A 21111-nucleotide genomic window follows, 5' to 3' on the forward strand; every position below is an offset into this window, starting at 1 on the left:
GATTTGTGTATATCCCACTGAAAATACCAGAGTAATCATCTACCTAGCCACACCCCAAGGAAGGACAGAGCAATCTGCAACTTGGGACTACAATTTCTGCCTTAAGTGGGGTCATAGAGGGAAAGCTCAGAGCAGGGTCAGGTAGGACCTGGGGTTAGGACTGTATGTGGAACTGGCAGAGACTTGGCTTAGATGGTCAGTAGAAATCTGCCACCAAGAGTAAGAAGGACCTTTATACCAACCAGGGTTAAGCAACAGGGCTGGGAATAATGTGGTAGCCACCTACCTGATAAGGCCCCTTAAGGGAGAAAGCAATAGGAGCCCCACTTGTGTTCTGGGACCCTGAAGGGCTCCCTTTTGCTGTGAATTTACTATCCAGGCCTCAGTGTCACCCAATTGAGGTTTGTATCTCTCCAATGACATCATTATTTTGTGCATCATAGACCATTATTTTGTATCCTCTTCTGCTCCCATGTCTATCAGCAGCCCTGGCTGTGTGGAAAATGAGCCCTTTTGGTCTTGTCACTATCTGCTCAAGGTGTTTTATGCATCCTTCAGTAAGGTCTTGATACCCTAAAGGCAAGACTAAATGCCCTTGTCACCTCGTGGCTGTTCATCACCACTCAGCATAGGAATCAGGTTTTGAAGATGATTCTCTGAGGACTGGTGAGCTTTGGCTGAAGCTTCTAAGACTAAAGCTAGTCCCTACTGCTGTACTGACTGTAGAACAAGCAGGGTGCTAGATGCCAGGTTCCTGGATTATATGGAGTCTGGAGTCACTGCTTGGCGTAATCAAGCCCTGGTAGTGTCTTTGGTAATCATGGAGATCAATGAAGAGTAGCTGGAGTCCCCTGAATGTGTGGATCCAGGAAGTCAAGTCAGGGAGATGTACATATCAGCCATCTACTTCTCATGGTGTTCGGATGGGCAGGTGTGCGTGGGGTTTTTCACACTCAATCACACATAGGCTCACCCATCCTTCCATACTCACACCTGGCATGCTTGTAAACACACACACACACACACACACACACACACACACACACACACACACACTACCCAACCCATAACTGATCAGCGATTTTCAAGTCAGCTAAGAACAAGTGAACCTAGATTGTGTATGTGAGTTTTATCAGAGATGAAGCTTCCCTGTCTGCACAGCTGAGGCTCTGAGGGGTGAGGGGTTGAGAGGATGAGGGGGTGAGGGGCGGGGCGAGGCCAGCACAGCCTTCAGTAGTCTACCATCCCCCTCCATGGGCCCATCAGAGGCAGGTCTTGATGCAGCAGCCTCCATGAAATAGGATCCCAGATGAGAACTGGAATTCCTGTGTGAAGGACTTCCCTGAGCCCTAGAGGAAACAACCCGACCTATGGAGGTACCCCTTCAGCTAGGCAGGGTTGGTAGGAGCCTCGCATTTCAGTCCACCACAGGGGTGCCTGTCAGGAACTGATCCAGACCCACATGAGTCCAGGCTGGACATAGTGAACTGGTGTGTATTTGTGTGTGTGTGTGTGTGTGTGTGCCCCTTCTGCCTGTGGCTGGGAATGGGACACTGGCAATCACCAGCATAGCCCAGGGTGCTGTTCAGCTGTGTGGAGTCTAGGCATCTCTTTGAGGACAGTGTCTCTCTTCCTATGTGAGTGTGCAGTCCCCCTCCCTGTCAGTACCTGATGCCAGTTTTCCTACTTAATAGGAACAGTTGTCTTTGCTGATACTGATTCTACAGTTGGTGAGGAGATTGTCTCCTTGTCACCAGCCTCATGTCACAGATTTAAAAAACCATTTAGGGAGGAGGCACAAGAACCAAAGGACCCCGATCATGGATGTTTCAGCAAAGATGGTGGTGACCAGGGCTCTGCTCACCTCTGTTCTGCTGCTCTCTCATCTTGTGTTCTTAGAACAGCATTTCCCTCAGTCCCTATGGTTTGTTGTGTGGGGGAGGCAAATTCCAAGTCTCTGCCTCCTGAGTGTATTCCTGTGGAAGGCAACCACTAGGGAAATGTGATGGAACCTGTGGTCAGTCCTCAGCTGTTGTTTCAATGCTTTCTGTGTTATCTTATGTCTCTGAGATTCTGTCTTCTATCTCTTTTATTCTCTTGTTGATACTTGTATCCATGACTTCTGACTTCTTTCCTAGGTTTTCTATATCCAGAGTTGTTTCCCTTTGTGATTTCTTTATTGTTTATACCTCGATTTTTAGATCCTGGATGGTTTTGTTCAATTCCTTCACCTGTTTTGTTGTGCTTTCCTGTAGTTCTTTAAGGGCTTCTCCCTGTTTTCTTGTGTTCTCCTGTATTTTTTTTAAAATGAGTTATTTATGTCCTTCTTGAAGCCCTCCATCAACATCATGTGCTGTGATTTTAAATCAAATCTTGCTTTTCTAGTGTATTGGGGTATCCAGGACTTTCTGTTGTGGGAGAATTGGGTTCATAATGCTGCCATGTAGCCTTGATTTCTTTTGGTAACTTTCCTACCTTTGACTTTTGCCACGTGATTATGTCTGGTGTTAGTTGTACTGCAGACTCTGGCTGCTGCTTGTCCCTCCTGTGGGCCTGCAAGCCTGTCTCAGTATGCCTGGGTTACTGGCTCTCCTCTGGCACAGAGTGCTGTGGGACTGCCAGGTCCTTGGGTGCAGGTGCAGCCCGAACTGACTCTGTTTCATCTGTTCTGCAGCTCCTGGTCTGTACCTCCTGGCTGTACCTGCCTGCTTAGTCAAGGGAGAGAAGCTGGAGGCAGCCTGACCTCCAAAGCCAGGAGTCAACTCACTCACTCTCTGTGGAGCACTACTCCATGTTCAGCACCAACAGGGCAGCTCACAAGCTTCTGTAGCTTTAGTTCTGGGGATCCCAGTGCCCTCTACTGGGCTCCACGGGCAAACATGTGGTGCACAAGCCTGCACATAAGCACATGCTCACAAAACAGCAGTAACTCTAAAGATACACAGAATGCTGTCTCCCACTGTAACACTAATATTTAGGAGGCTGAGAATGGAAAATCACTCTGAGTTTGAGGCAAACCTGAGTTAGAGATTTAGAGTCTGTTTCAAAACAAAGCAAAATGAAACAAACCATCCAACCTAAATCAAAAGTAAAGATGATTTCAACAAGAGCAAAGATTCACACAATGTTTGCCAGTCTGCTTTAAAGCCCTACAAAGTTTCATATGGGACAGGTGTTCCCTTCCTCCTTTTTGTTCTCCCTTCTTCTTTCCTTTCTTCCTTCCTTCCTTCCTTCCTTCCTTCCTTCCTTCCTTCCTTCCTTCCTTCCTTCCTTCCTTCCTTCCTTCCTTTCATTTCTTCCTTCCTTTCTTTCATTTCTTACTTCCTTCGCCTACTTCCATTTCCTCCCCTCCTTCTCCCAATCTCCATCCCTTTCCCCAAATTCCCTCTCCTCCTCTTCCCATTTCCTTCCTCCCCTCCTCTTTCTCTATCCCCCTTTCCTTTTCCCCTCTCTATTCTCCCCTCCCCCTCCCCTCTCCTATTCTTCTGCCATCCCCTCCACAATATCCCAACCCTCTCCTGGGTATCCTCTCCCTCTCCTCTCTGCCTTTGATCCCTCTCCCCTCCCTCCATTCACAGCAGTGCACTCAGAGCTCTTCAGAAGCAATGGCCCTGGCTCACCAGCTGGTTTTAAGGTGACCTCCATCCCCCTGCTGTCTTCTCTGTTCTTACTTCTTCACTCCAGTGTCCTTCAAGTGCATTTATATTTTTTTACCTTGTCATGTTCTCTCTGTTTCTGCACACCCCTTTTAAAGTTTCCTGGAATGATAGGGAATAGTAGCACACAGAATGTAGAACATGCCAGGCAATGTTCTTATGAAATTTGCCAATATTTCTGTTCTCTTCCTATCTGCCTGTAGGGAAGGTGGGTGGTAGAGGACTGGAAATGACAGCTATTTCGGGGTTTTCAGGGGGACATAGGGGATTCTACTCTGCCAGGAGCCATCCTCACTTAGATCTCAATGCCAAGGACTCTCCATACCAGGAACCATCCCCACCTAGATCTCAATGCCAGGAGATGTGGATACCAGGAGTCATTCTCACTTAGATCTCCATGCCAGGAATCATTCCCACATAGATCTCAAAACCCCCTCCTTTTGAAGTTCATCTGTGGATAGGTTAGTATAGCCACTCCTTTCCACTTCACCTCCTCATGACCCCCTTTATCATGCCAAAATTCCAGCAGTAATAACTAGCCTTTCCCAGAAATTCTGAGAAACTGTTTTTAAGAGATGATGCCAGCCCCCTGAGATTGTTCCCCCCATTCCCTCCCTATACCTATACCTTTCCCTTTAAGTTGGCTTGTGTAAAAAAATAAAACTTGACAGCTTGCCCAGAATCAGACTTGTTGTCCGTCTTCTCGTGTCTGTTGTCTCTCGCCTTTCTCTTAGGTATTCCCAGCAACCCTGTTGACTGTCCTGTGGGTCGGGACACTACTCAGGCACTAAACATGGAAACCATAGAGAAGCTGGGGGTCAACTAGAGAGATGATTTTCTGTGTGTCTAGGCTCCTTGTTTTCAAAGGTTGTCAGGTACCACCCTGCATCTTCACACCTGTCATTTGCATCCTGCCTTGGTCAGGACTGTTCTGGCCCTGGAGTTTATCCAAAGCATAGAGGGTTAACCTTCAGGGCAGCGATTAAACTCAGCCCAGCTGGGAAGAATGGAGGCCTAGACCCATCAGCACTTCACAGTCTACATGCAGAAATCTCAATTGACCTAATCTGCAGGGCAGAAGTAGGGATTGTGGTTAATACACATTGCAAGTTTCCTGTGAATGCTAGCCCAATGTGAGATAGACTCCAGGTCGCTGGGATTCACTATAGCAACAGGTGGAAACAAAGGGCATGGGATTTTCCTCTTAATGATCAGTGATGGAAGAAGGTGGGTCGAAGTGTGGGGGTGTGTGGGGGTAGGAGTGGGAGAGTGGGCATGTTGAGTGGGCAGAGTGGGGTTTTGCAGAAACTGGAGTAGTCCACTTACACCAGAGGGGGAGAAGTTGGACTACATCACAGTGGGTGTTAGAAGCTAAACATCCTAATCCCACCAACATCTCTGCCTCCTGACTAGGAATTAGAAAGTCTGGCTGCAGGCTTGTACTGTGAGACATCCCTTATCTTTTGAAAACATAAGAAAATACCCCCACTTCTCCTGTGAAGCCCTAATTTCCTTTCTTCAAAGTCCACACTGCACAGTCTGTCTCTGGTGCTGGGTCCTGAAAGACCTCTGGAACCACAGCCATGCCTTTGCCTCTGTCTGTCCATAGCTTGAACAACTTACATGAAAAATTCTTCCCTCCCCAGTGAACCATTTCAGTGTCCCTCCCAAGAAGTGCTGCCATTCAAACCTTTCATCTATTACTTCAAAATCTCCAAAGAATATTGGACTCAGAACAGGTACAGGCCCCAGAGTATGGAATGGCAGAGCACAGTATCCAGATGTAAAGCTCTAAGGGCACCCTGGCTTCTCCACTCCAATAGACATGCTGAGAGTAAGCACCAGGCTAGTAGATGTCATATCTCCAGGAAGAACCCTCTGGATGCCATGTTAGGAACATAGGGCCTTGTTGCACACTTCTGAAATGTACATTTCTCTCCCTAAGGCTGTGATTCTTGTTTCCATGCAGGGGTCTAGGAATCAGGAGGGATGGAGTACAGAGAGAGTGAACACCTATCTGTGTTGAGGATGAAGTGTTGAGATGGGATGCTTTTCTGCTCTTCCAGCCCCTTTCAGAATCCTGTGAGTGGCCTGTGCCAGCACAGCAGAGGACGGACATTCCCAGTGCCATAGGAAAGAAACTGCAGACTTGGAGACTGGATAATTAGGCATTGGGTTGGGCATCACACCACCTTCCTGGCCATTGGTACAATAAGCTAACCAGTGCTTGCAGAATAATAGAAACAATACAAAAGCCTTGTATTTAACTGGAAACAATGTACAAAATTCAGGCCTAATACAAGGCAGTAATGTGTCTCTCATTGTCCTCTGGCAGTGGGGGAATTGATGACTGAATGGAGAGCATGCAGAGGAGTCTTTCTAGATCCATCCAACATTCTACATGCCAGACCCCATGAGCCAGTGCTCATGTGAACTCAGGGCTGCTGCTCTGGGAACCAGGCAGCACGGTTGCCCTGACCATGCCAGAAAGTACCCACTAACTGTGTGCAACATTCTAGCTCAGTTCATGAGGATAGAACGGAATCAAAGGCAAGTTCCAAGCATGAGCACTCCTGGCTCATGGCCGACAGCAGATTGTCCCTATCTAGTGACAGCACACAGCCCTGGCTGGTCCTGTTGGGCTCCCTCCTCTCTGAGCTCCATTGTAAGGTACACACAGTGGCCTCTTCATCTACAAAAGGATCTGTTCATCTTTTCTCTGGGCACCCTATCCTGTCTGATGCTGTCTGTATCTGAGGTGGTGATCATGAAGCAACAACCTCAAGTGCTGTGGTGGTTTCCTCCCCCAGTGTGTAGCTGCAAGAACAGCATTTTCTGGAGATTCCTCAACAGGTTCCCGAATCATGTTAGTGACTTTGAAGAAACCCTATAGTCTTGTGACTAGGAGATGTAACAATGACTCAATATGGCATTTCTACCTCTAGATTCTCTAGCAACCCTCATGGTAAGGAGAAGTGTCATTGCGTAAATAGGGCCCTTTCTTCCTCTAGAGTCTCTACCAGACTCTCAGGATGCAACAGAACAGAAATCAGACTCCCAGTTACTCATCCACACGTGTCAACAGGTGAAGGCAGAAGCGGCAGAGTCCAATCTATTTAAGCACCTGAATCCATCTCTCCAGCCAGCCTCTCCAATAGGTCAATCTTGGTGGATGCTGTGCCAACATGTGACTAATGGATGGTCCTCTTCCGTATCCAAATTTGTACCACTATTGTTGTGAATTCCTGATTAAAAAAAGATAATAAAACAAAAAACATCTATCCTTTCCCGGAGTGACCACTCTTCAGCTAAGGTCTGAAACAGAGACATCACCACCCAGGAGAGTCTCCTTGACCCAGATCCTGGCTCAGGTCTTCTCTCCTGGGAAATGGAGTCCCCTTAGAACCTCAGGACTCAGTCCTTGCCCTGAGCCGGCTGGATACAGCTGAGACTTTATGTGTATCCGAGGGTGGCTGACAGGGTGCAGTCATGGCAGCCTTGGCTCTTCATTTACAAGGAAGTCGACTAGTTCTTTAAGGTGCAGTTGCCCATAAGCAAACATGCATTTGTTTCCTGCAGGTTTCCTCCAAGATGGTCCCAGAGAGTCCAAAGCATTTCTTGCTAGCCTCCTGACCATTCTGAACGTAGATGAGGGATGCCCAAAGTTGCACAACCTGCCACATTGGAGCTGAGCCCAATCCATGCCCTTAAACTCTCTTGGGAAAGTGACAGGAAATACTGGGTTCCCAATGGAGAAGGATATGAGGGCTGTAGTATCCACCTTCCATATCTCCTCCTGTAACAGTCACATCCAGAATTAAATATAAATATATAGTGAAATGATTCCACTAGCGCCATGCTACGCTCCTGTACTGCCGTTTATTGATAGACAGGATGGGAAGCAGGAAGACAGTAGTAATATGGTTGGGAACAGTGAGAGGCTGCAGAGAGCCAGGCAGCAAGGGCTGAAGAGAAGATGCTGGCAGAATGGGAAGAGCCTTTCTCAGCCTCTGTATCCCAGCCTGTGAAATGGAGTTGGTGGTGTCTGCTCTGTACACTGCAAAGAGAATGAATGAGGTCATGGGCAGCCAGTACTCAAGGCCTGGATCTTCTGACCGTGTGTGTGTGTGTGTGTGTGTGTGTGTGTGTGTGTGTGTGTTTGTGTGTAGATCAGTTTGCAGACTCACGCTGGTCCTGAATAGGGTGCTGTGAGGCTAGGTGGATACATGTGTTTATATACTTGCTCAATTACATAGTCTTGGCAAGATCAAGGCAGAGGTAAACAATGGTATCTAGGGTTTCCAGAGCTCAGCAGCTGCCCAACTTTCCTGGCTGTTGATTGGCTCACTGGATGAAGCTTTGATGTGTCATGACTTTTTGGTGACTCCATCCAGCGGAAATGCTAACCAGAGCTTGCTGGGTGTCCTCCCCTCTACACATCCACAATGTATTTATTCTCCATGAACCTGAGTAGTAGTGTTTCAGGATTGTACCCTGCCCAGCACAGCTCCTTGGGTGGCAGCTGTCCCCAGCATGCCTCCCTTAGGCCTGAGGAGGAGAGCTGTGTTTGCAGGTGTGTGGAGTCAGGGGATCAAGCTTTGCTCCCACTGGGAAGTCATTCTGGTACTCTGAAGAGGCTTAAACTGGCTTCCAGAAGAGGAAGGAGGAAGGAGATTGGTCCAGCTGATTTGAGGACCCTGAGTATCCCTCTCTAACTTCCTCCTGTGAGCTCTGATTTTTATCCTCACCTCTTTCAGCCCTGACAAGTTAGTCCCTGTACAGAGCCATATTGAGGTGTTATGCCACGTGGTAAGAACTTGACATTGGCCAAGGACAAGGGCTTCAGACAAGAATCTGACATTAGGGCATAATAGGAAAGTAGGTTACAACAGAAATTTTTATCCTAGGGTGGAGTGCTCAGAGTGTACTTGACATTGGTCAAGGTAAACTTCCTCTCCCAGCCTTTGTTGTGCAGGGAATCCCTTGCTAGTCAGGATCCTGCTCCACATAGGGTGGAGTGCTCAGAGTGAAGGTGAAGTTCATTGTTCCTCCAGATCTATGAATTCCTGAATTAAGCAGATGACCCGTCCAGATGCCTGAGCCGTGGAGCCAACGCCCAGGGAACCGCCAGACCACTTCCCTGCAGCTCACCTCCAGAAGCAGGGAGGGGGGGCTTTCCCAAACTGTTAAATGGTCTGACCACCATTAAAGTTGGGGCCTTGATCGGTAGACTATCGTCCTGACCTCCTTCTTTTTGCCCCTTCCCTATCCATCCCCCAGCTTCTGTTCCAGGAACCCAGTTCGCAATAGCTGTAGGCAGCTACAGAGTACAAGTCCCTTTTCCCTGTATAGCCCAGGTTGGCATTATAGAACTCAAGGAATGAGATACCCAGAGGAGATATAGAAATGGATTGCTCAATAAAATGTTTGCCTTGCAAGCAGGACCTGAGTTCCACTCCAGAACCCCCTAAAAACAAATTAAAAAAGAAATGAATTTTAAGAGGCTGGGTGCGGGTGGGAGGTAGGTTGGGACAACAGAGACACCAGCACCTTGAACGCTAATGGAGCAGCCCATTATCTTAGCCAATAGGACTCCTCACCAGACAATAAATGTCACCTGCAAATAAGAGGAAGGGGATTGTGCATCAAAGCCTTCAACCTCAAGCCTCAGGGGCTCTCTTGAGTCTGTGCTACTTTCTGTGACCTCACAGCAGTTCTCCCCTGCAGTGTCAGCTCACAGGGACTTGGCAGGACTCCCATCCCCTTTTACCTGAGTGCTAAGGCATAGCAGTAGAAAACTAGGCACTGCCAGCACTTGCACATTCCCATCCTGCCCCTCACTCCCCCATGGCTCCTCTCTTAGTCAGGATCAGCCTCTCAGAGGAAGGAGTCCATGTAACCTGGGGGCTTGGCATGGTAGAGGCTGTTGCAAGCATGACTTCTTCTCAGGGAGCTGCATTCCCCATGGTTGTTCAAGACACCAGCCCCATGGCATTGTACACACCTTTGAGAAGCTCCAGGGTCAGGGTTTATGTGTGTGCATAAGGCGGGGCAGAGAGAGGAAATGGACAACATGGGAAGAGAAAGGAGCCCCTCAGCCGGGAATCTGGCTAAACCTCCACCAAACTTACATTCCAATTAACACCTGTTTAAGACCTTGCTTCCTTCCCAGCTGCAAACATGTAATTTTTAAGACTGTCACTATAAATTCCAGTTATTTTTTCAAGAATAAAAGTCTATTTATCTTTATTTTTTTATTGAATATAACATTCATTTATGTTGGAAATAGTTAAACTTTTCCCGGTTTCCCCTTTTCTGAAAACCCCCAAACCCTTCTCCCACACCCTGCCTCCAAGTATGTGCCCCTCCACCAGATCCTTTCCGACCTCCCCAACCCACTTAATATCCCTTCTTTGGGGCATCTAATGAGCCTTTGCCTGACCAAGGACCACTCCTTCCACTGGTGCTCGACCAGGCCTTCCTCTGCCACATTTTTGACTGGAACCATTTGTACCCCTTGGTTGATGGTTTAGTCCCTGGGAGACCTGGGGCATCTCTGTGGCCAATATGAATGTTCTTTCCATGGGGCTGTCAACCTCTTCAGCCCCTCTAGACCACTCTTCAACTCCTCCATTGGGGAACCAACACCAATGGTTGACTGCTAGCATCTGCCTCTGCATATGTAAGACTCTGGCAGGGCCCCTCCAGAGACAACCCTGGCATGCTACTTTTGGTATGTACTTCTTGCTGTCCATAATAGTGTTGGGGTTTGGTGACTGTTTATAGGATGAATCCCCAGGTAGGACAGTCTCTGGGTGGCCTATCCTTCAGTCTCTGCTCCGTACTTTGTCTCCTTTATTGCACCTGTGAGTATTTTGCTCCCTTTCTCAGAGGAACCAAAGCACCCTCACTTAAGTTCTCCTTCTTCTTGAGCTTCCTGTGGTCTGTGAATTGTCACTTAGTTTGAGCTTTTGGGCTAACATCCACTTATCAGTGAGTGCATACCATGTGTGTTCTTTTGTGATTGGGTTACCTCACTCAGGATGACACTTTCTACTTCCATCCATTTGCTGAGTAGTACTCCATTGTGCAGATATACCACAGTTTGTATCCATTCCTCTGTTGAAGGACTTCTGGCTATTATAAACGAGGCAGCTGTGAACATAGTGGAGCATGTGTCCTTATTTCATGTTGGAGCATCTTCTGGGTATATGCCCAGGAGTGGTATAGCTGGCTCTTCAGGTAGTACTATGTCTAAATTTTTGAGGAATCATCAAAGTGATTGCAGAGTGGTTTTACCAGCTTGCAATCCCACCAACAATGGAGAAGTGTTCTTTTTCCCCCCACATCCTCTCCAGCATCTGCTGTCTCCTGAGTTTTTCATCTTAGTCAATCTGATCGGTGTGAGGTGGAATCTCAGGTTGTTTTGATTTGCATTTCCCTGATGACTAAGGATGCTGAACATTTCTTTAGGTGCTTCAGAGCCATTTGAGTTTCCTCAGTTGAGAATTCCCTGTTTATCTCTGTACACCATTTTTAGTAGGGTTATTTGACTCTCTGGGGTCTAACTTCTTGAGTTCTTTGTATATCTTTTATATTAGCTCTCTAACGAATGTAGGATTGGTAAGGAACTTTCCCAATTTGTTGGTTGCTGTTTTTGTCCTATTGACTGTGTCTTTTGTGTTACAGAAGCTTTGCAGTCTTATAAGGTCCCATTTGTTGATTCTTGTTCTTAGACATAGGCCATTGGTGTTCTATTCAGGAACTTTCCACCTGTGCCCATGTGTGTAAGATTCTTTCCCCATTTTCTCTATAAGCTTCAGTTTGTCTGTTTTTATGTGTAGGCCCTTGATCCCCTTGGACCTGAGCTTAGTACACGGATATAAGAATGGGTTGATTTGCATTTTCTGCATGCTGACCTCCAGTTGGTCCAGCACCATTTGTTAAAAATGCTGTCTTTTTTTTCTACTGGATGTTTTTTGCTCCTTTGTCAAATATCAAGTGACCTAAGTATAGCAAAATGTCCTACAGGCTTTGATTTCTAAAAGCCTAATGTCAATCTCCATAGCTCACCTAGGCCAGAACCTTGGAGTCCCTCCCAGCCCTGTCAGGACAGGTCCTGCTCTGACCTCATGAGGAGCAACTGTGATGCAGTCCAGCCAGCACATGTTAAGCTGTGCCACACCTGGATTTCTTTGAGTGCGTGGAGAGGAGTTGGTGGAGTTGTGCTCTTTGCGATTTCATTGTCTCGAGTGAACTGTGTGTGGATTTTGTGTTTGATTGGTTTCTGTGTGAACTTGTGTATGTGTGTCTAGATTAGTGTGTGCTAGTTTGTGTGTGAGTTTGTGTATTTGTGTCTAGATCAGTGTGTGTTTGGGAGGTGTTACTTGTGTGAGTGTATAGTGTGTGTGTGCTGTGTTTTAAGTTTATATGCATGTGAGTACCTGTTTGTGTGTAGATATACCTGTGGGTGATTGTGTGTGCACCTGTGTGGTTGTGTGCCTGTGTCCGAGAGTGTGTGTGTGAGTGTCTCTGTGTGTGTTTGTGTCTGTGTGTGTGTGTGTGTGTGAGAGAGAGAGAGAGAGAGAGAGAGAGAGAGAGAGAGAGAGAGAGAGAGTGCACTTGTGTTAGGTGTGAGGACACCTGTGTACAGGAAGTGTTCAGACCATCAGGCAGATTGGCTATTGTTTCTAGGGTAAGCCATTTACCTTATTTTTTTTAATTACTTTTTATTTGCCCACTTTACAACCCAATAATAGCCCCCTCCCTCCTTTCCTCCTAGTTCCACCTCACATGCCCCTCCTCCTGTAATTCCCTTCCCTTCTCAGAGGAGGGGAGGCTGATCCCTTGGGTAGCACCCTTTCCTGGGACATCTATTCCTAGCAGGACTAAGGTTATCCTCCCCACTGAGGCCAGTAAAGGCAGCCCATCTAGGGGAAATAGATCCAAAGGCCGGCAACAGATTAAGAGACAGCCTCTGACCCAGTTGTTACAGGACCCACCTGAAGATGAGCTGCATATCTACTACACATGTGTAGGGTCCTCGGTCCAGGCCATGCATGCTCTTTGGTTGTTCCTTCAGCCTATGTGAGCTTCCATGGGACTAGGTCAGTTGACTCTGTAGGTCTTCTTGTGGTGTCCTGGACCCCTCTGGCTTGATTAATTCTATCTCCTCTCTTCCACAAGACTCACCAAGCTTCGCCTGTTGTTTGACTCTGGGTCTCTTCATCTGTTTCCATCAGCTGCTGGATGAAGCCTCCCAGAAGACAGTTATGTTAGGTCATAGTATAGAGTAAAAAGATCAAATAAAAGATTCTATTAATAGAGAGACTTAGATGTGAGAAGCATGATTTCAAGACCATTATGTGTTACACAGCAAGACTCTGTCATGTATGAACAAGCAGAGAGTATATATGGATTGTAGAGTATTGGACATATTTATCCAATGACCAAATTAGAGAGACCACTTGGTGACAGCCAACAATTTCTAATTCCTCATATTTTGAATTTCAATTGATTAGGATGTGTTGGTAATACTAATTTTCATGTTAAGTGATATTAAGGAAAAATCAGTGTTACTTGTTATTTTGTTGTTAGAGGTGCAATAATGTTTGTGTGGGTCTGTTTAAAGATTTCTTTCTTGCTTTTTCTAGGGTGTAGTTTCTCTCCTTGTGTTGGTGTTTCCCATCTATTATCTTTTGTAGGGCTGGATTTGTGGAAAGATATTGTGTAAATTTGGTTTTATCATAGAATATCTTGTTTTTTTCCATCTATGGTAATTGATAGATTTTCTGGGTATATTAACCTGGGCTGGCATTTGTGTTCTCTTCAGGTCTGTATGACATATACCCAGGATCTTCTATCTTTCATAGTCTCTGGTGAGAAGTCTGATGTAATTCAGATAGGCCTGCTTTTATAAGTTACTTGACCTTTTCCCCTTACTGCTTTTAATATTTTTTCTTTGTTTAGTGCATTTGGTGTTTTGAGTATTATGTGACAGGAGGAATTCCTTTTCTGCTCCAGTCTCTTTGGAGTCCAGTAGGCTTCTTGTATGCTCATGGGCATCTCTTTTTTTAGGTTTGGGAACTTTTCTTCAGTTTTTTTGAAGCTATTTACTGGCTCTTTAAGTTGGGTATCTTCACAACTATATACACACAACTAAATATATACCTATTTTCCTAAGGCTTGGTCTTCTCACATTGTATACTAGATGTCCTGCATGATTGGGGTTAGGAGCTTTTAGCTTTTTGTGTTTTCTTTGACTGTTGTGTCAATGTTGTCTATGGTATCTTCCACACCTGAGATTCTGTCTTCTCTCTTTTGTATTCTGTTGGTGATGTTTGCATCTATGACTCCTGATCTCTTTCCTAACTTTTCTAGCTCCAGGGTTATCTCAGTTTGTTAATTTCTTTTTTGTTTCTAGTTGCATTTTTGTATCCTGGTTGATTTTGTTTATTTTCTTTGCTTGCTTGTTTTTTCCTACAATTCTTTAAGGGATTTATTGTGTGTCGTCTTTAAGGGTTTCTAGCTGTTTACCTGTGTTCTCTTGTATTTCTTTAAGGGAGTTATTTATGTCCTTCTTAAAGTCCTCTATCATAATGGGAAGTGATTTGAGATTTGAATCTTGCTTTTTCAGTGTAAGGTTTTATCCAGGACTTGCTATGGTAGAAGAATTGGGTTCTGATGGAGCCAAGTCACCTTGGTTTTTGTTGCTTATGATCTTATGCTTGCATCTCCAAATCTGGTAATCTGTAGTGCTACCTACCCTAGCCATATCTGACTGGAGCCTGTCCTTCCTGTGATCCTCCTGGTGTTAGAAGTCCTCAGAGTCAAGCTGTCACTTTGATCCTGTGATTCTGGTAGCCTGTGAACCTGAGATCCTGTGTGTGTCAGAGCTCTTTGGAGTCATTCTGCCTCCAGGACCCTGAAATCTGAGTGTGACGAAGCTTCTGGGACTCTGGGATCCTATGACCCTGTGATCCTGAGCCTCTTAGAGCTCCTGGCAGTTGAGCTTGCTATGGGTGTTGTGGGACTGGTTGTGGAGTTTTCCCCCAAGGTCTGCTCAGGGCCCCAGCACAGACACAGTGGAAGTGTAACCCATACCACTGTCACTTGACTTTTAGATCTTAGCCATTCTGATGTTGTCAGATGGAATCTCAGAGTCATTTTGATTCATGTTTCCTTGATGAGTAAATATGATGAACATTTTTGTAAGTGCTCCAAGCCATTCCAGATTCCCCTGTTTTCTTTTTTCTTTTTTCTTTTCTTTTTTCTTTTTTCTTTCTTTCTTTTTTTTTTTTTTTGTTTTTTTGCAACAGGGTTTCTCTGTGTAGCCCTGGATGTCCTGGAACTCACTCCTGTAGACCCGGCTGGCCTTGATCTCAGAAATCCGCCTGCCTCTGCCTCCCAAGTGCTGGGATTGAAGGCGTGTGCCACCACCACCAGACTGATTCCTGTTTTCAATTCTCTGTTTAGTGCTATACCCAATAGTTTGAGTGGGTTTGTTTGGGTTTTTGAGTTTAGCTTCTTCTTGAGTTCTCCATATATTTTGGTTATTAGCCCTCTATCAGCTGTGGGATAGTGATGATCCCTTTCTAATCTGTGTGCTGTTGTTTTGTCATAATGAGAGTGTCCCTTTCCTTACAGAAGCTTTCAGTTTCATGAGGTCTCATTGTTTTTATTATGTTTATATTTGGGGGAATTTTGTCACAGTTTTGCCCTTCTAATTTTTGTTCTTCTAGGTTTTCTTATTTATTATAATTTTTTGTTTCTGTTTTGGCTTTGTTTTGGTTTTAAGTTTTGGATTTTTTGTGGTTTTTCAAGGTTATACTATCTTTTGAGAATTTTGGACATCCATAGAATGTATTTGGAACCTATTTACTCCTTGCCCTTCCCCAACTCCTCCCAGGTCCATTCTCACAACCACTCCCACCACCCACTAATTCATGTATTTTCATTTGTAAATAGCATACTGTCATATGTTCCTGAATATGGGGGCATCCACTGGAGTGTGGTTGACCTACCAGGAACCAAATCCTTAAGTACAATGACTCTCTCTTTCCTAGATTTCATCAACCATCAATGTTCCCACTACGGGTTAGTCAGGGCAGAGTGCTTGATTTTGTGCAGATGTCATGCTGGTGGCCACAGCTGTTGTGAATTCATGAGTTTCGTGTTCTTGCTTTTTCAAGAAGATAATTGTCTTAGTCAGGGTTTCTATTCCTGCACAAACACCATGACCAAGAAGCAAGTTGGGGAGGAAAGGGTTTATTGAGCTTACACTTTTACATTGCAGTTCTTCACTAAAGGAATTCAGGACTGGAACTCAAGCAGGTTAGGAAGAAGGAGCTGATGCAGAGGCCACGGAGTGATGTTTCTTACTGGCTTGCTCCCCTGGCTTGCTCAGCCTGCTCTCTTATAGAACCCAAGAATACAGCCCAGAGATGGTACCACCCACAAGGGGCCCTCCCCACTGACCACTAATTGAGAAAATGCCTCACAGTTGGATCTCATGTAGGCACTTCCCCAACTGAAACTCCTTTCTCTGTGATAACTCCAGCCTGTGTCCAGTTGACACTCAAAACCAGCCAGTACAATTGACTCCTTGTCAACTTGACACACAAACACATCGTAATTAAGCCTTAACCCTTACTTTCTTATTCATCCCCAAGATCTAAATTACTTTAAAAGTCCCATAGTCTTTGCATATTAAAAGTTCAATCACTTTAAAATGTCCAATATCTTTTGGTGGTTTGTTTGTTTGTTTGTTTTGTGGAAGGGGGTGGTTTGAAAAGGTTTCTCTGTGTAGTCCTGGCTGTCCTGGAACTTGCTGTGTGCACCAAGCTGGCCTTGAACTCACAGAGATCCACCTGCCTCTCCTCTGCCTCCCAAAAAGCTGGGATTAAAAGCTTGAGCCACCACCCACCTTAAAATGTCCAATATCTTTAACATTCAAAGTCTTTTAAAAATTCAAAGTCTCTCAACTGTGGGCTCCACTAAAATGCTTTCTTCCTTCAATCACATCAGGGCACATGTGACATATCAGGGCACAGTCACAACCAAATGCAAAACTCAAACTCCAAATGCCCAATGTCTGGGATCCAACTTATGATCTTCTGGGCTCCTCCAAGGGCTTGGGTCACTTCTCCAGCTCTGCCCTTTGTAGCACACACCTTGTCTTCTAGGCTCCAGCTGCCTATACTCCACTGCTGCTGCTGTTCTTGGTGGTTATCGCATGGTACTGGCGTCCCCAAAATGCTGCTATCTTCTCCTGTAATTAGGCTTCACCAATAGCCTCTCAGGCTCTTTTCATGGTGACAAGCCTCTGGTCCTATGCATGACCCCTTCAAGTCTTGGGCCATCAATTGCAACTGAGGCTGCACCTTCACCAATGGCCTTCTGTGGCCTCTCACTGTGCCAAGAGCCTCAGCTGCTCTTCATGACCCCTTCATGCCTTCAAAACCAGTACCATCTGGGTGACTCTTACACAGTACCAAGTCCAGCCACAGCACAAAATACAACTGTGGCTATCTCTGGAACACACTCTCTGTGCTCTCAGAAACCACTTCCAAGAAGATTTCATCTCAGTGATGCTGGTCTCTTCTTAATCATAGCTAATTTCTTAGCTCCAGCTCACCAGCATCAATAGTCCCAGTAACACAAAGGTTTGCTTTAGTAGTTCTGGTATCTTGTTACTCACAGCTGATTCTTCAGCCCAAGCTAACCAAACCACAGAATCTTCACAATCAAAACATGGCCACTGTAAGAGTCTTTAATCTTCCCTCTGAAATTTCACAAGCCAGGCATCCATCTTTTGCACTGTTCTTAACATTGTCTTCCAAGCTCCTACAGAACTTTGCACCAAGCTCTTAATATTCTAATGGCTTTTCTAGCTCAAAGTTCCAAAGTCCTTCCACAGTCCTCCCCTAAAACATGGTCAGGTTGTCACAGAATTACCCCAGTAGGCTGGTACCAATTTGTCTTAATCAGGGCTTCTATTCCTGCACAAACTTCATGAGCAAGAAGCAAGTTGGGGAGGAAAGGGTTTATTGAGCTTACACTTCCACATTGCAGTTCATCACTGAAGGAAGTCAGGACTGGAACTCAAGCAGGTCAGGAAGCAGGAGCTGATGCAGAGGCCATGGAGGGATGTTTCTTACTGGCTTGCTCCCCTGACTTGCTCAGCCTGCTCTCTTATAGAACCCAAGAATACAGCCCAGAGATGGTACCACCCACAAGGGGCCCTCCCTTCTGACCACTAATTGAGAAAATGCCTCACAGTTGGATCTCATGGAGGCACTTCCCCAACTGAAACTCCTTTCTCTGTGATAACTCCAGCCTGTGTCAAGTTGACACTAAAACCAGCCAGTCTAGTAATATTTTTCTCTGGCCCTGTCAAACCTCTGGTTCTTACACTATCTCTATTCCCATTTACCATGTTAGTACCTGAGCCGTGGAGGAAGAAAGAAAGGGAGGTAGGAAGGGAGAGAGGAACAGAGGAAAGGAGGGAGAGAAAGGTTCCATGTAGACATCCTGGCTCTTGTTTGAGCACTTTGTTAACACTTGCTCTCCAGGTTTTGACCAGTTGCGGGTTTCTGTGTCATTGCACAAAGAAATTTCTCTGAACTATGAGAGCTGCACTAATCTGAAGATTTGATGCAAGGACCTGCTTCTGAATGAGAACATGCCATTTTTGTTCTCTAGAGTCTGGGTAGCTCACTTAATCATCTAATTCCATGTTTGTACTTGAAAACTTCATCATTTCTGTTTTCTTTACAACTGAACAACTTTCCATTGTGTGTAATACCACATTTTCCTTAGCCACCAAGGCTGTTTACTGAACATGGAGGAACAAGTGTCTCTGCTGCAGGAACAGAGTTCCGTGACTATATCCCAGGAGTGGGCTAGCTGGATCACATGGCACATCCAGTTCTAGTTTTCTGAGGAACACGCACACATTTGTTTACAATGACCAAACCTCTTATATCCTCCCATGTGTAGTGTATGTGAGTGTTTCCATCCCCCACATCCACTGACACCACCATTGGGGCCTTAGACATCTGATTTGAATCAGATGAAATCTTAGACTAGTTTTAGTTATCAACTCCGTGATGGTCAAGGATGCTAAATAATAAAATTTGTATTCATATCTATATATTTCTTATCAATTTCCAAGTTTTCTGAGAAAAACCTTTTCAGATTTCTCTCCCAATTATTCCACTTATTCAATACTTTTTCTTCATAATATTTTGTTTAGTGCTTTGCATGTTCTAGGAAATTTGATGAGTATGTTATATTTTGTTTTAATCTCTAGGTTTTTAGCTTTTATGTAGTTTTGATTGTTTGGAGTTCATTTTTTGATTTTTTACATTTAATATCATATTTCTTGGATATTGTAATTGTCAATTTTTTAAATTTCTTTTATCATTTATTTATTTCCTTGTACCTTATTCTTCTAACACAATCAGTAATATTCATTCTTAGTGCTGCTGAGCTGTGCTGCTAAGTTTGAATTTGGATTTTCTTGGCTTTGTTTGTGGTTTTGCTTTTCTGGATATCTGCTCTGGTTGTCATGTTTGTTTGGTTTTAGTTGTCTGTTTATTTATTTTTCATTATTTTAATTTTCATCAGAGCTTTCTTTCTTCCTTTCATTTCCTTTTTTTTTTTTTTGTTCCTCTTAGGTATCCTTTATACTTTGTTTTCCGAAATGAAGTCTGTGAATGAAGAGGAATCAGAAAATCTCAGATCTGATTCCAGCTTCTTTGAAGCAGAGAGTTTCCACTCTCAATACAGAGTTTTAAACACCATCGGCCATGGAGGCTGCGCCACAGTCAAGCTGGCCAAGCACCGCCTCACAGGCACTCCTGTGGCTGTTAAAATGATTGACAAGCAAAAGCACAGGCACCATCCCGTCACATCGGAGGTTGACATTATGACCAGGCTCAATCATCCCAACATCATCTCCCTCCAACAAGTCATCCAGACTGAGAAGACTATATACCTCGTGATGGAGTTGTCCAAGGGGGAATCGCTGTACGATTACATCCATCATGCTGGCCCCCTGCAGGAGGATGAAGCACGAACAATATTTAAACAAATATTGAGTGCTATAAGCTACTGTCATGACCTGGGTATCATCCATCGCGACCTGAAACCTGGGAATATAATGATAGATAGGAAAGGTTCAATCAAACTTATCGACTTTGGGCTCAGCACCCTAGTGAATCCGGGGCAAAAGCTGAACTTTCACTGTGGGACTTTGCCATATGCTCCTCCTGAGATGGTCCTTGGGAGACTCTATGATGGCCCCAAGGTGGATATATGGGCTCTTGGAGTGGCTCTGTATTATATGACTGCTGGCAGAGTGCCATTTGATGCCGTGAAGGTCCCAGAGCTGCGGAGACAGATATTGTCAGGGCAGTATCCTGTCCCATCTGGCATATCAATAGAACTCGATGACCTGATTAGTATTTTACTGTCGGCCAATCCAAAGCATAGGCCGACGGTTGCAGAAGTGATGTTGCATCCCTGGCTGACAGAGGATTCGGAGGGATTCCCAGATCCTTGTCAGGAACTGTTCCACCTCAAGCCTGACCCAGCAATTATAAAAGCCATGGGACACCTAGGGTTCAAAGCCCAAGAAATAAAAGAGTCTTTATTGGAGAGAAAATACAACGAAGCTATGGCCACTTATTACTTCCTGCGAAGACAGGCCCTGCAGGAGTTTGGCATCCCAACCCGTGCCCAGCCCATGAATCCCTTGATGACGCCCTTCCCTTCCCTTCATGATCCTGATTCTTTCCAAGTGGGACGAAGGAGAGAAAGCGAATCCACATTATGCTTGACCTCCTCCACGAGTGAAGGCTCTGTCTCTGGCCAGAAGGCTCTTCAGGGAAGACAGAGGAGAGGCAGTTGGCCTGGCATTCCTCCAGGTAGGACTCTGCAGACCACACCCACAACGAACCAAGCTGACAGCCATTCTACCAGTGTCCCTTATGTGACCGGCAGCTCCAATTTGACCAGAGATGACAACCCCAGTGCCTCAGCAAAGGACAAGACTGTCCCAAGCAGGAGACACAGAGGCTTTAAGTGGTGGAGAAAGAAGATAAGTAATGCACTAAGAAAGTTGTGCTGTTGCATTCCATCCCAACAGCAACCTCACCTGGGGGAGAGGAGGGTCTCCCCCCAGAACTGAAACCAAGCGAGGGCGTCTGGAGAATAGGCATCCGGCAGAGCCCAGGTACATTTCTGTATTTGAATGTATCTATTTTACTCCAGTCTGTGTGAACTGGCAGATTGTACTTCTGTTTATGTATATGTTACGATGCATGGGAAGGTAGGTCTAGACACTGTGGGATGTTGGTTAAATTGAACCTACCAACAGATCTAGCATCCCAGAAGGCATCTCATGTGAGAATCCTGCACGTTGAACTAGGAGACAGCAGCTGGGTACTGA

The 21111-nt window shown here is 45.4% G+C and overlaps 1 protein-coding gene across 1 annotated transcript; it reads left to right on the plus strand.

The window, feature by feature from the left end:
* Window positions 1-19362: 19362 nt before the first annotated feature.
* On the plus strand, window positions 19363-20850 carry LOC127669212 (sperm motility kinase 2B-like). Its single transcript, XM_052163092.1, has one exon. The coding sequence runs from the start codon at window positions 19363-19365 to the stop codon at window positions 20848-20850; it is 1488 nt and encodes a 495-aa protein (XP_052019052.1).
* The last annotated feature ends 261 nt before the right edge of the window (window positions 20851-21111 follow it).

The sequence above is a fragment of the Apodemus sylvaticus genome, chromosome 19 (assembly GCF_947179515.1).
Source record: "Apodemus sylvaticus chromosome 19, mApoSyl1.1, whole genome shotgun sequence".
In the NCBI taxonomy this organism is placed as follows: domain Eukaryota; kingdom Metazoa; phylum Chordata; class Mammalia; order Rodentia; family Muridae; genus Apodemus; species Apodemus sylvaticus.

Excerpts from the sequence above, each read along its gene's own strand:
- LOC127669212 (XM_052163092.1), top strand. The coding sequence starts at position 19,363 with ATGAAGTCTGTGAATGAAGAGGAATCAGAAAATCTCAGATCTGATTCC.